At 43.0% G+C, this 14,639-nt stretch overlaps 1 protein-coding gene across 1 annotated transcript in view; it reads left to right on the top strand.

The window, feature by feature from the left end:
- The window catches only part of NEO1 (neogenin 1), a 218,777-nt gene that overhangs the window by 156,908 nt on the left and 47,230 nt on the right, over window positions 1-14,639 (top strand). The window contains exons 8-9 of the mRNA XM_074155477.1: window positions 8,219-8,438; window positions 14,200-14,354. Coding sequence (XP_074011578.1) covers window positions 8,219-8,438; window positions 14,200-14,354 — 375 coding nt within the window. The remainder of the gene's footprint in view (window positions 1-8,218; window positions 8,439-14,199; window positions 14,355-14,639) is intronic.

The following is a 14,639-nucleotide window of genomic DNA, read 5'->3' as shown; positions in this document are numbered from 1 at the left end:
TTCACTTGCTCAGTTTTGCATCAAAGCACCTCTTAATAGAAGAATTAGGAGTCTGATAGATTTCTTTTAATTAGTTTGTCCAAGGGAAGGAAGTAATTCAGTTGCTCTAACTGATCGATTGAGATGAAGTACCAACTTCAGTGTTGGGGCCATTTGTCCTGAAAGAACTTATTAGGGCCAGTTAACATATTTTTCCTTGTTTATAGTATCATGCCAAGAACTACTCGGAATAATAATAAAATGTCCCTTCTGTCATAATTTTATGAATTCAGCATTTTAAGAAGGACGACAATATGATACAAGTAAAGACACAGGGATAAAAAAGGAGAGAAAGCAAAATTTTAAAGGATGATTGTATAGCATGGACTTACTCATTTTATTATTTCATACTTACTGCATTGCAACCAGTTACTGCTGTAGTTTTTGAATACTATGGGAAAAAGCGTACAAAAGAAAACCAATGACTTTTGACTGTGACTCTTCGAAGTGTCACGGCATCTTAATCCTCATCCAAGTTGAATCCTTCTGTTCCGAAGCAGGAGGAATGATACCCTACACTAAAGCTCAAATTTAGGAAAACAGTGCATTAAGTAAAAGTAAGAAAAATGTTTGAAAGTCTTGATTTCCTTTCCAGAATCAGGTAAATAGAGATTTATGTGAAAAATATTATTTATCAAGTAAACAGTTTTATCCTAATACCCCAAGACAAAAAGAAATCAATATCTCTGAGGTATTTTTTTCTTCTGGTATGCAGTTAAAATATTAAAGGTGTTTAGAGATCTGAATGTCCTAGGTCATGTTTTTTCCAACAGATTTTTTTGTCAAAATAGTAATTTGCTTTTTTTTAGATATAGTAGTTCTGAAGGGGCTCCAGGAAAGCTGGAGAGGGACTTTTTACAAGGGCATGTAGTGATAGGACGAGGGGGAAGGGTTTGACACAAGAGGGGAGATTTAGGTGAGATTTCAGAAAGAAATTTTTCACTCTGAGGGTAGTGAGACCCTGGCCCAGGTTGCCCAGAGAAGCTGTGGCTGCCCCATCCCTGGAGGTGTTTTCAAGACCAGGCTGGATGGGGCTTTGAGCAACCTGGTCTGGTGGGAGGTGTCCCTGCCCAGGGCAGGGGTTGGGACTGGGTGGGCTTTAAGGTTCCTTCCAACCCAAATCGTTCCATGATTCTGTGACAGGCTGTGTGACCGTGACTTTGTGAGCAGTTAAATATGGCCACAAAGTAGTTCTTGAAGTATTTATGCATCTTAATTTCACACATTTCAACACTACCTTCATGAGGTAGGCTGTAGCAGCAGCATCCTGGTTATACATAGGAGGGAGCCGAGGCACAGGGGATTGAACTCGTCCCAGGTCGTTCAGATAAGGGCAGCAAAGCTGAAGCAGAAAACATTCCTATTCCGCTTCTCCTTTGTGTAGTGCATCCGATGGTATCACTGGAATGTTATTGCCCAAAGCAGGAGGAAGCCATCAATATGCCAATAATGTGCCACAGGAGGAAAAAAGAAGGAAAAAGGAAATCTAAACCGGAGGGGCTGGACAATATGGAAAATATTTCTAATAATTAGCTAACAAATAGAGCATTTCAATGACTAGTTTTCAGGCGTGGCATGTTTGACGGAGTTGTTTTTAAAAGATCACATCAACATCCTGAAACGGTGATGATAGAGTAGCACCGTGGACACACGTTCCAATTGTTTGTTGTCTCGCCGCAGTGAATTACGCTAATAGCAGCGGGGGTCATTTTCCCTACATGATTAAAAGCTGGGAACCGCGTTAGTGCAGCAAACTGGTAGGTACTCGTAGCCTTTGCCTCTCAGAGTTCTCCTGACTTCATGTTGCTAAAATCAAAACATTGTGCTTTTGTCGATGAAGGACTCAAGTTATAGCAGTCACTGATGGTTATGTGTTTGTGTGAGTCCAGCTCCTCGTGGGTATTTACATGCTTCCCAGAACATTTCAATAAAATCATTGCAATAGGTGATGTCTCCTCAGAAGAAACCCTCGGAAAGAGCAGCTTGACAGAAGGGACTTGAGAAATTCGCGATCCTGGCGTGTGTCCCCACATCTTCATTCTGGGCAGCAAAAGGAGGTGGGCACCTTGGGTTTACAGAACACAGGTCTGTAGGGGGTGGGGGGAAGAATCTGCTCTCGTGCTGGGCCAGGGGATTTGCAGCTCTGACGCACAACATCACGTGTTGGAATCCTGTATAAAGTACAGGTACCGTGGGTAAAAATAATTTCTAGTGGAAAGTTGAGAAAATCCCACTTTCTTGTTTTTCTGCCTACCTCATCCTGTTGGGGGAGTGCTGGGTGCCCAGCGGGGGCTGGCTTTCACTAGTTGGACGTTACGGGTATTTGTTTAGTATTTTAGACATCGTTCTGTTGCGCAGGTTACTACATAAGCATTGAAAAATCATTGTGCGAAGCAGAAAAAGGACTGCTTGAAATATTTTGCTTTGTTTTTAACTTATTTTCGTTAGCTTTTAACTTTGTTAGATGCAGACAGATAAATCAAGTGACTTTCCTTGTCTATTGATCCTGAATTGAAATTGTCTTGCGACGGTTTTAATGTATCCTCTCAGCAGCATTTCTTTACCCTCGGTCTCCCCTTCTCCTCCGCCCCTGACTGCAGCAGAGCTGCTGTTTGAGAGTGATTCATTTTGTGCCGCCTGTTCTGCTGAATGATTTCTTTCAAACGCTGTTGAAGACAACGTGCTGGATCTGGACTGTGCGGCCTTTGTGTGAGGCCAGATTGAACGAGGACTTTGTCTTGATCCCTTAGAAAAACACAAACTCGGAAGAACTGATCTATCAGCAGAGGTTGAAAAGATAAATCTGTTGTGTGTATGTCTGGCACACAACAGTGTCCTCCTCTTGCCACGCTCTTAGCTTGTCACTTGCTGAATATGCATATTTTAGATTTTTTTTTTTTTTAAAATGATATTAACGTGCAGCTGTAGGAATAGGCCTGCAAAGAATGTTCCAGAGTATAGTTACTTCTTAAAAAGTGATGAAATATCCATTAGAAAGATGAGACTTGTTTTGCATGTTACTTGTTACACCATGCTTAAAAGCTTGAAGTAATAAAGCTGTTCCCTTATTGGCATTAAAACTAATTTTAGTGTAATTACTCATTAGCACAGCTCGGCACTGCTGAGCGTTCTGCTCACACGGCTGTGTACAAATCGGTTTGGGATGGCACTCAAGGTGTTTTGAGGAAGAATGGGGGAAAAAAGGAAGGGAAATAACCTCGTCTTCTAAATACATTCCGCAGCTATCGACAGCACCAAATTGCTACCAAGCTGATATTTAATTGCAGCTTTCAGGGGGTGAGTTTTGTTGCCTATTCATTGCTTACCTTACTCCTACCATTTTCAAGTCCTTTGTGCTTTTATTTGCTTCACAGTTTATTTTTCAGACGCCGCTCGTTTTTTGTTGTGTTTGACCGATCTACCTATAATGCTGTCAGAAGGAATATTTCCGAGTTTGAGCCTTGCGTGAGGATAAAGCTGGGTTTCTGTAAATCTGGGGAATCTTGGCAGCTCTCCCAGACTCTTCATCTTGCTGCCTGCAGGTTCTTCGAGCGCTGTGTGCAGATCACTTAAGCAAAAGATGGATCTTTTTCATTATAGAGGAGGACAAATACATGAGTACGTGGGATGTGTTTTAGATTAAGCAGATGAATTTTAAAAATTTATCAGGGGAATAATTTTCCTTAGAGAAATTCCAGCGTTTTGTTTCAATTTTATTTTTTAAAAAAATATTTGTATTGCATTTTAACTAAATGGAATGATTTTGAAAGCTAGATAAGGTGTAGCTTTTGCGTCAAGAGCATGTAATTTGAAGGAGATCACCCGACAATATTACCAAGACACATACGAGAAACCAAAGTATTAATGTAAGGTGATGGAAGGTCAGTGGTTTGCATTTCGAGTGTGAATAGGTGTCCCAGCTCTAAAAAAACCGGCTGGTACTGCAGAAAGGCAGCCGATACTGTTCCTTGGAGTTTTATTCTTTGCAAGTTGATGCAGTACAAATTAATCCGCAGCCTTCCTTGAGTGAAAATGAACAGCTGAAGTGATGGTTATAAGGAATTCCTGCACTGAACTAGCAACTGCCCATCGTGCTGGATTTCAAGTGTCTTAACTTCCTTTTTAAAAAACGGAGGCAATTCGTATGTTAAGTAGTTTAAATAAATGTGTGAAGCAATCAATCAAAGAGTTCACCAGAATGGTTCAGAAGATGCTGCTGCGGAAGGCACTTGGCTGATGCAGCTGTAAGACACAAGTTTGTTTTTATAAGAGCTTCCCTATAGACTATTTCTCAAACTGTCGTATGGTTTTAAATAATATTAATGTAATTAGTTAATAGAAGGCTAGGAAATTAAAGCTTTCTGCAAGGAGAAAATGTTCAATTGAAGTGTAAAGTGAACAAAAATTTGAAATGAAATGGAAGTCAATCAAGCAGGCACCCTGGGAAAGACGCTGAAAGCTGCGGGCACCAGGGAGGTGTTTTGCCAAGTACCGTACTTTGGTCCTCAGGGGAAGCAGGATGTGGAAGGAGTGAAGGTAGGTGCAGCGAGTACATCTCCAGTCCGTGGGAAGTGTTAACACGGGAGGAGCCTGGCTGATGTCACTGGGACCACAAGTGTGATACTGAACTGGTGCGCAAATTGTCGTTTAGGAGCAGAGAGGTGATAGCTGGGATGATCCCCTGACCCCGATGCGGGGCTTCACCTTCATCAGTGTTGGAGTCTGGGGTGTGTATAACCTGCAAACCCGCTACGCCTGATCTCTGTCCCTTCAACCAGGGCACTGGTGAAACCTGCTGTGTCCCAGTATCAAGCCCTGGGTAATGCTGGTCATTACCTGGGCTGCTGGTTCGTCTTCATCCCATTCACCAAGACACTGGGCGCCTGCTGGGCCACCCGGCTCTCTGCACGCCCCACCAGCCACCCATCCAGTCCAGATTCGGCTTTCCTAATTCCACCTCTGCATGCCTGGCTGGTGTCTCTGTATTTCCTGTGGTTAGCCATTTTGGTCTCTTATTTTGCTTCCTTTACGCTTTCTGTGCTTAGACTGGGCCAGCAGGTCCCTGGTCAGGCACGCTGCCTTCTTGGGTGTAGGAAAAGGGATCGTTCTGGGGTTGTGAGGAGTTTGTCCTGGATGATCACCCAGCTCTCCTGGGCTCTCTTGCCCACCAGGCCAACTGTCCATGGGACTGCACATGTCCTGTGTCCATGCTCAAGTTTCTTCTCCTGTAGTTCAGTGTCTTGATTACACCAAATGCCTTCCTCAGGATCTTAAATTCTACCATCTGAGGGTCATTTCAGCTGAGGATGCCATTGACTATCAAATCTCTGAACAAATTTTCCATATTTTATTACATAGAAAAATATTATATTGCCTACAAGAAAGAGAGGGACTTTTTACAAGGCATGTAGTGATAGGACAAGGGGTAATGGCTTCAAACTGGAAGAGGGGAGATATAGATGAGATCTCAGGAAGAAATTTTTCACTCTGAGGGTGGTGAGACCCTGGCCCAGGTTGCCCAGGGAAGCTGCGGCTGCCCCAACCCTGGAGGCGTTCAAGGCCAGGTTGGAGGGGGCTTTGAGCAACCTGGTCTGGTGGGAGGTGTCCTTGCCCAGGGCAGGGCGTGGCACTGGATGAGCTTTGAGGCTCCTTCCAACCTAAACCATTCTGTGATCCTATAGTTTGTGGATAGCAGATCTAGGAGAGCATCTCTCCAGCTGCGTCATCCAGAACTGGTGTCAAGAACTTACCCACAGCACGCTTCGGTGCTCACTGCTCTGAGGAATGGTGAAGTTTCAGGTTGGAGTAAGTGGTAACTGTAAGTGCTGATAACTTTATCTAGACCCTTTTCTGCCCCGAGACACTGCCCTTGCTGTTAGTATATTGTCCTGTCCCGTGGAACGAGGGGTGAAGCTGTGCGATAGATCAGGCTGTACCAAGGAGTCCGCAATAACAAGGTTCTTCCTGGGGGCACATGGGCCCTTTCTCCATCCAGAAGAAGAGATAAAACGTGGTGCATTTCTATAAGAAACCTAATTATGGGAACATAAAAATAGTTTTGCAGTGAATGTGAAATTAATGGTGTAGTGTATTGATCAGAAGGGAGGTGCTGGAGAATACTTAATTGTGGTTTGTGGCTATTACATTGTGGAAAGGATAATTAAGAAGCTATTCTTGAGTACTTGTCTTTCTGTGATCTTTATTTTCAGTGCCAAAATATGTATGTTCCTGCCTCTGGGAATCTTGCGGAGTCCTGTAAAGAAATGGGTGTTGAAGTAAAAAGTCTTGATTTTCCTGTCAAAGGAAGAAGAAACATGTAATTTAGATGTAATTAAGTTAGTGATTGTATTTTCAGCAGCACTTGTTGGGGGAGTGGGCAGTGTCTGAGAGGGGAGATGAAACGTGAGCGGGAGCTTGGGGAGGGGTGGGAGATGGGATGGAGCAGTAACGGGCACAGCGGCAATGGGAAGGGAGGGGGGGCATCGCCAGTGTCCCCGTGGAGCTGGGCCTCGGTGGTGGTCGCTGCTCTCCAGAAATACACCTTTGTCTTTGTGGTATCACTGGTGTACAGTGGTGTTTCACATGAAACCATTTAAATGTCTCATAGTTCGGCCCACATACTTTTATTACATTGCACAACTCCGACGAAAGCAAGTACTTTTGTTCTTCCATCGTTGTCAGTAGTTGCCGGGGAAATAGAAATGAAAAAAATGAGAGTTCTGCAAATTCAAGACCTCCATGTGAGATGGTGCTTTGGTTGACAGGGCTTTTTTTAGGATTTCAAATCAGATTGTTGCTGATGATGGATGATCTCAGGGCAGCTGAGACCTCCTCAGTGTGTCTGCATGAAGGTTGGGTTGTTCACATGACATTGCTGGGTTAGTCAGGGGTTTTGGGTGCAATTTTCCCCTTGTCTATGGAGACACAAGTCCATGTAGCCTGGTGGTACATTGCGTGGGGACGCTGCCACTCTCAACAGAAGCTGTACTGGTCCTGAACTCTTTCTGGGGAAAATCTGAGATGTTTTAGTTAGTTTCTGTAATTAATAAGCGAATAAAGGTATTTGGCCGCATAGATTCCCATGTGGAAAATGTCATCAGGTGGCTTAAGCTTGGTAAATAGTTAAGAATCCAGAAAAAGATCAGGGTATCCTGAGCTTTAGGGTTTTGTTACTAATTGTGTTTCCTGTAATACTCTGTGGTAATTGGGGTCCAGCTGCTGAGAATATTACTGGTAGATTTACTGAATGGATTGCTTTAATAGGATTTGGAGAACAGCTATTTGTACGTTACAGCATGTGCTGTTAACTTGCCAACCCTTTAATGCAATAATCCCAGAGATTTATCCCAGCTTTAAAGGAGTAATACAGGAAGACATACATGACTTACCACAAAAAAGTTTGTAAAGTCTTCGTATAATATGAAGAAGAGTTTGTGCTTGTTGGTATCTTTGTAAAATGATGTAACATATGTTATGTGAGGGGGGGGAAGCACTGATGGAAAGAAAACAGTGACCTTAGTGAAAGTGAGGAAAAATATTCTCTATTTCCACTGCCAAGTCGGTCACCACGTGTTACCGTGGGCAGTAGTAGGACCCAGCCAGCTCAGAAAACGGGTACCACATGAGCTAACGTCAACCTTTAATTGCACAACCTGGATGACTTTGCACTTCTTAAATGTTTCGCGTATTCTGACTTTTTTTTTTTTGATTGAGAATAGTATAAATGAATTCTGCACGTTAATGAAAGAAAGCAGAAGATTGGGTCTGGATGTATTTTTGAATAAATAATACAAGTTGGGGGTTTTTACTGGTAAACATTTGGTATTATATCTGGTTTACAAAGCAATGAAAATATTGTTTGCCGCTGGTATGTCCTCTTACAAGGTCATATTTTATCCTCAGTTTTCACCCTTCCCTTTCCCTTGCCACTTCCATTACAGTGGAGATTTGGTCTGCTTGCTCGACAGTGACGTGTCCTTTAATATTTCCCATTAGTTTTCAGTAGTTACCTTTGCCTGCATGTCAGCCTTCAGTTTAATGGCCTTTTTTGTGTGTGTTCATTTTCTTTTGTTTCCCATCGTGGTTTTGTTTATTTCTTTTGTGTTTTTTTTCTGTTTTTCTTTTTTTAAACCGTGGTGATGTTTGCCCTTCATATTCCCCAATGTTTGCACATGACAAGATGTTGCCATCCCAACATTACCTCCCACTTCACTGACCAGTGCCACTAATGACCATCTAGCACCAGCTGCAACAGGACCATTGCCTTCAGCCCCGCGGGACGTCGTGGCCACCCTCGTCTCCACTCGCTTCATCAGACTGACCTGGCGGACGCCTGTATCGGACCCTCAAGGCGACAACCTCACCTATTCCATCTTCTACACCAAGGAAGGTATAAACAGGTAAAGATCTTGATGTGTAAAATGGGTTGTGCTCTTGCGACTCTTCTTCACGCTGCTGTTGCTTAGAAGCACAGTAATCCTCAAGTCTTTAATGCTCAAAGTCCTACAGGCTGTGGAGCCCCAGGGGTTGTGTTCCCTTCCCTCCTGCACCCCGATGAGAGGAAGAGCGTTTTTATTTGCCTCGTTGATGCGTATACGGGTTCTTACACCCAACTCTTGCGCATGTGTTTGACTGCAGACAGTTGCTACCTGCTTTTGACAGGCTGCTTAGAAACTGCAAGCGAGCGTAGACTGTAACACCTCTTGGGGGACACTGACACTGCTACAAATGCCATCCACAGCTGGCACAGGAGCACCCACCAGATAGTCCATGTGCTATTGAGAGCGAGCAGCCACTTCAGGCTGTAAAACCCTGTCAATGTACTCTGAATCTAGAGAGAAACACATCGTGGGTGTTGGCTAAAGGTTGCGGTAGGTGTCGGATAAATGTTGATTCTCTCCTAGTAATCCCTGCAAATAAAAAATTTCATGAATAAGAAGCATTCATGAGTTTTTGACCTATCATCCCAATGGTTTAGTTCAATCTCGCCCTTTTTCTTACTGGTGGGTTCTACCGCTCAGAATTACAGTTTCAAATTGTTGTGGTAAGTTCAGAGGAGTTGGAGCTAACAATCATTTTGAGCAGTACTTAATTAATTGCAAATTAGCTTGCTTATCAGATTGAGAAAATGATCTGTCTGCTCACTGTCTAGAGCATGAGACTCCAAGTTAGGAAAGTCATTTGAAGAGAACATAATCTGCGCTGCTTACGGTGAATTGCCACTCTTTCTTCGTTCCCTGGCTTGACATCTTGTCCGGGCTCGTGACGATTAATTGAGGCAATTAGTAAAATTTTCTTGGCCTCACAAATGATATTTTTCTACTTCTTCCTTATTTTGGTAATATTCATTCTTATTGGAGATATTTTAAGTGTGACAGGAAAAAAAAAAAGGTAGGATCTTGCAGCCGTTCTTGCTTCTTGCCTCCCCTCCTGTTGTATCCGCTCTACCCAGTGGGTTTTTAGGTGGTAATTTGCTGGAGATGCCTCCATGCCTCTCCTCTACCGTGTCTTGCGTTTGAGGAAACAAAACGCATCCCCTTCCACTACTTACAAGACTACAGAAATCTAGAAAATACTCCTCTTGGGCCAAAAGTGTGTGCAGAACAAAGGGTATCTGATAATTTCTGGTGAGTAAAGAAGGAAATAGGAGTCAATCTGCAGAAAGGGCTGTTTCCGGTCCTTGCACAGCAACCCTCAGGGCTTGGGCTAACGTTCTCCCCAGGTTTACACAGCAAAGTGCTTAAGCTGGTGCTTATATGTAAGCAGGTGGTTTCATCGGCTTTGATGAGATCTTTGTTTGCTTGAGTGTCGTTCTGGAGCAGGGTTCAGAGTAGACTCTGAAAGCCTTTTCTATTAGCACATACTCGCTATTTTCTGAGCTTCACCACTCCTCTGCTTTTTGGAAGTTTTTTTGTTATGGTTCATAAGGACAGTTGGTATCACGCATTTCACAGCCTGATGTGAAAATCCTGTGAAATCCTGCCATTGAACCTGGATTTAGAGAATGGAAGAATAATTTTTTTTAAAAAAAGGAAAAAAAAAAATAAATTGTTTGCCACTGTGTGTTACGTGGTACTTTTTGACCAGGTGGGTGGGCCTTGTGGCACACGTTGGTTGGTTATTGAGGAAAGAAATAGGTGAGTGTGTCACACGTGACTAAGCAGTGAGAAATCAGAGCATTTTGAAGTCAGGCTTGGATGCGCAGCCCTCCTTCCTTCCTTCCTCAGCGCTGTAAAACACTGCTTAAATGAACACTTTGGAGTCCTTGAATTCTACGTGATCACTTAGCTCTGCAGTGATTTTCAGTGTGTGTGTACCATCTCCTCACACTATTAGATTTTTGCCTGCATGTACCATTTTCATTGCATGCGTTAGTGGATCCTTTCAGTAACCTCAGCGTTGTCTCTTCCTCGCTTGTATTTGAGCAGTGATCAAACTAGGTATTTGAGTTATTTACCTTTTAAACCAGGTTGGTGAAAAACAAAGAGTATAATACAGCATGGCTTAGCTAGGTGTTCTGACATCTCTAAGCCATCTTTAAAGGGCTGTAAAGAGTCATCTTCATATTGGGAATTGTTGGAGCACTTAAATCTCTCCGCAGTGTATGAGGCGTGCGATTCCTCAGGTATCAGCTGCCTCAGCCACCGCTGATTCACGGTCCTTTTAGTTTTCCCTGTTCAGTGAAAGGAGACACACGCAGAAACGTGGTAAGGTGTTCCTTAACTTTGCCCTTTGAACGTATTTAAAGGATGGCAAGATACCTGCAACGTGATTTTCCCACTGGTAATCATGGAGCCCTCCTGTGAAAGGCTCTTGCTCTGCCCCGTGCCTTCCCTTTACGCCACTAGCAGCTTCAGCTGCCGAGAGGTTCCTCCTCCCCCAACCCCAGAGAAATTCTGTATTTCGTCTTTCAAACTCAGTATCTCCTCGTGGAGAAACGCTGGCCCCTAAGTTGAACGTTACAGAAGATTTGTAAGCAGCAGCAAACAAGGAGTTACAGCAAAAATGCAAATGCTGCCAAATTTGTAGGAAATTTATCCCTTCTGAAATGACAAAAGCTGGTTCTGGACACGTGTGGTGTCTGCTGAGGGGCAGTGTGGGAGAATGAGGATCTCCAGGGCTGGAGATTGCTCTTGAACAGAGAAACTGGAACTACCCATGGAAGAGCAGCATTTCAGAGCATGGAAATCAGCTCGTTTCTGCTTGTTTCGCTGGCTACAGAATGTCACCAGCTGGTGGCATCTCTTCATGTTGGCTGGGTGGTGTCAGAGAGGCTTTTACTGAGGGAATTACGTGGGAATGAAGTGGGTGTCTGTCTCATGGCTTTATGGTCACACCTCAAGTCATCTGATCAGATAAAAATGACTGTCTGCTTTATAAATTATACAGTTACATTGTTATTTCCCCCTTGCATTAGGTATTCTGAATTAAAGGCAGTTCCCCTGAAAAGGGTATCAAAATTTGAGTGTGCTGGGGAGGGCAAAGGGAGGTGTAATTCTGCGAAACTTCAGACAAGCACTCAGGTAGAAGAACTTGAAATTTTCAGGATTTGGACAAAAATAAAAGAAATAGCAAGCACAGTGCTGGTACAGGATGGCACATCACACGTGTGAGATATTCAAATAATATTAAACCCACGGTTCACTGTAGGTGCTTGAAAGGCAGAAAATGGAGTTTAATTGTGTGTGATGACGGTGTGGAAGTGTCTGGGAGCTCAGCGCCAGGCTCTCCAGCTGGCATGGGCCACCCCTACCTTCCAGCCGTGCCCTGTTTTAAACCTTAACTCTAGTTTACAAAACTCTTTAATTGGGATTATACTGGGATGAGTTAGAATAGTCTTAATGTTCAGTAGGGTAATACAGTTATTCATATGGCCCATCTGGTTTGGTACCTGTTATCCCAACCTAAACACATCACAGCTCCTTAAAGGTCCTCAAAGCGCCCTAAGAAAGGGCATAAATGAGACATTCATGTAGCACTGAAATTAGATTAGTCTCAACATATTTGAAGGCACAGTTCCTAGTTATTACTGAAAATTGCAATACTTTGATGTGTCTGTTTATTTTTTGATAAATGTTGTCTTTCCATTAAAATGATTCGGTTTTTTTTGTAATTTTAAATAATAACCTTGGATTGCTGGGGGTTTTTTTTCCTAGATAAAATCAGTGAGTGCATTTACACTTGAGGCAGAAAATGCAATATATTTTGCATGTCAATGGGAGACAAATGTTATTCCACAGCTGTGAATCAGCTGGCACTTACGTTGGGTTTGCAAATACCATCATTGTATCTAAGACACATCTTAAAGGAAACTATCAATTTGAAAATGTGTTTTCCAGCAAACATTTTGCACTAGCTAGAACTGGAAAAGTTAGTGGGGGAAAATATTGATCTTTTTCCCTGTCTCCCCAGGTTCATTCTGTGGTGGGTATGATATTTCTTTAGCATGTGTCTCACTTCTCTGTCACCTTTTTTGCAAAAAATACTTTATAAACATTAGAAGAAGAAAAAGTCTTTTGTAAAGCATTTATAATTCAAATATGCTATAATGATGCTCCTCGCTTAACAATGGAAATTTAAAAGGATATCCAGAATAAATTAAGCTGCTTATGCAATGCCATTTTAGCTCAACTTTCATGAAGGAGAAGGTTCTAGAAAATGCGTTTAACTAGATGTTTAGTTACAGGAAGAGTATTCTTTCCCTCTGTATAGATACAGTGCAATAGTGCAGAAATCAACAGGGATTTCAAAATGTTTTCAACCAAGTTATGCTAAATCAACCTTACCAGTTGATTTAAAAAGAAATAAATTAAAAATAGGGCTTTTGGCATCATATTTCCCTGGTATAAACTAAGGCATAATGGCTGGAAGGTAGGAAAGAGGAGACTGTGGAATAATTTTGCAGAGGCTTCTGCATTAAAAATGATTTAATAGCAGCTAATCATCGGGCTGAGAATCGTCTGCCCTCTGCTGTAGAGCTGAACAAAGTCTAGCAGACAAAAGGGAAAGAATTGTATTCAAAGCAGTCACATTTTCCCCTTATTTTCCCAGTGGGGAAGTTTTTGATTTCTCCTTCTGTCGCACTGCTTTTATTTGGATTTTCAGGGCAGCACAGTGTGTGGGTGCCGTTGCCCAAGCGTGGCTCCGGGGAAGTTCACGGGAGAGCAGCAATGGCTTGGAAATAAAGGCTGCAGTTAGTTGATGATTAATCTTTTAATCTTCCCCTCAATCCAGAGCTTGATAAGAGCCGATGGAGTTTCCCGCACGGAAAACTGCACTTCCCAGGGGTGAAGCCCCGGCTCCTGGTGACCGGGGGCATGATGGAGGATCTCTGAACGCAGGGCACTAATCCTGCCACTCGCCTCAGCACCCAGAGTGCCTTCTCCCGGCTGGGTTATGGCTTTTGGCTTGCAAAATCATGGAATCATATTGTTGGCCTTTTTTTAGCTGGCAGACACACGGGGGGTCCAGCAGCCCCGAGGCTGGGCTGAGGGGGAACCGGTGCCGGGGGCTGCTCCGCTCCCTCTTGGGGGGACAAGGGACAGGCAGACGCTGCCTTGTCTGGACTCCACGACTTGTGTGGCAATAGCGTCAGTGCCCCAGCTGTCTGCCCGGGCGTAGGCGAGCCAGAGCCCCGGGCTGTTTTTAAAAAATCTAAATATTAGGGAGGAACTAAAGTAAAGTTTGGAGGTGGAAGAATACATTAGAACAGCTGCTTTGAAAAATACACAAAAAGCAGCCCCACGATATTAACAAAAATGCCTTAAATCTCACCAGACTTGTGTATGCTGCTTAAGTATTTTCTCTCCTGGCTTCAGAGTAGTAGGATAAACTGTCACTGTGAATTATCGCATGCTGTTATGAGAATAACAAAGAAACTACTTAGAATTTTGTGATGTCGGGTGTAATTTATTCTTTTAGTTCAGTTCATCTTTTTTTTTTCAAAGAGAAGTTACAAAATGAGAAGTTGTTTGTCACCAGCAATTTTGGCATATTATTGTTTCATTGTGTAGTCCCTGCCATATAAATAACCACATCATTAACACATCGGATATATTCAGACGAGGTACATCTTAGGAGCAACTGTCCCTTCATTTGCCCCTCAAAACCCCTCTTACTAATCAATGACTGTTTCTGTGCCCGACCCTTCGTTTCCTAAAGGGAACGCGTTGAAAATACAAGCCGTCCTGGAGAGACACAGGTGATGATCCAGAACCTGATGCCAGAAACGGTTTATGTCTTCCGCGTCGTGGCACAGAACAAGCACGGCCCCGGCGAGAGCTCCGTACCCCTGAAGGTGGCGACCCAGCCCGAGGGTGAGCCGAAAAGATTTCCAGTTCTCTTCACTTTGGGATCAATTTTGTTTGTTTGTTTGTTTTCCCCCATTCGTGACCTTTCCCCAGAATAAGTTGATACTCTTAGAAGTTGCAGTTCCCAACCATAGTTTCAAAATGATTTTTCAAGTCGCCGTGTTGGTGCTTATATGATTTATTCTCACCCTTGAGAAGAACTGATCAGACATTCCTTGTTAAATTAGCTAAAGTTTCTGTTATAAAAGAAGTACTTTTGAATTGTCATTAACTGAAAGAGGAAAAAAAAAA

This window comes from Numenius arquata, chromosome 11 (assembly GCF_964106895.1).
Source record: "Numenius arquata chromosome 11, bNumArq3.hap1.1, whole genome shotgun sequence".
NCBI classification, from domain to species: domain Eukaryota; kingdom Metazoa; phylum Chordata; class Aves; order Charadriiformes; family Scolopacidae; genus Numenius; species Numenius arquata.
Note: the sequence above shows the minus strand (reverse complement) of the source record. Positions and strands in the feature narration are given on the sequence as shown.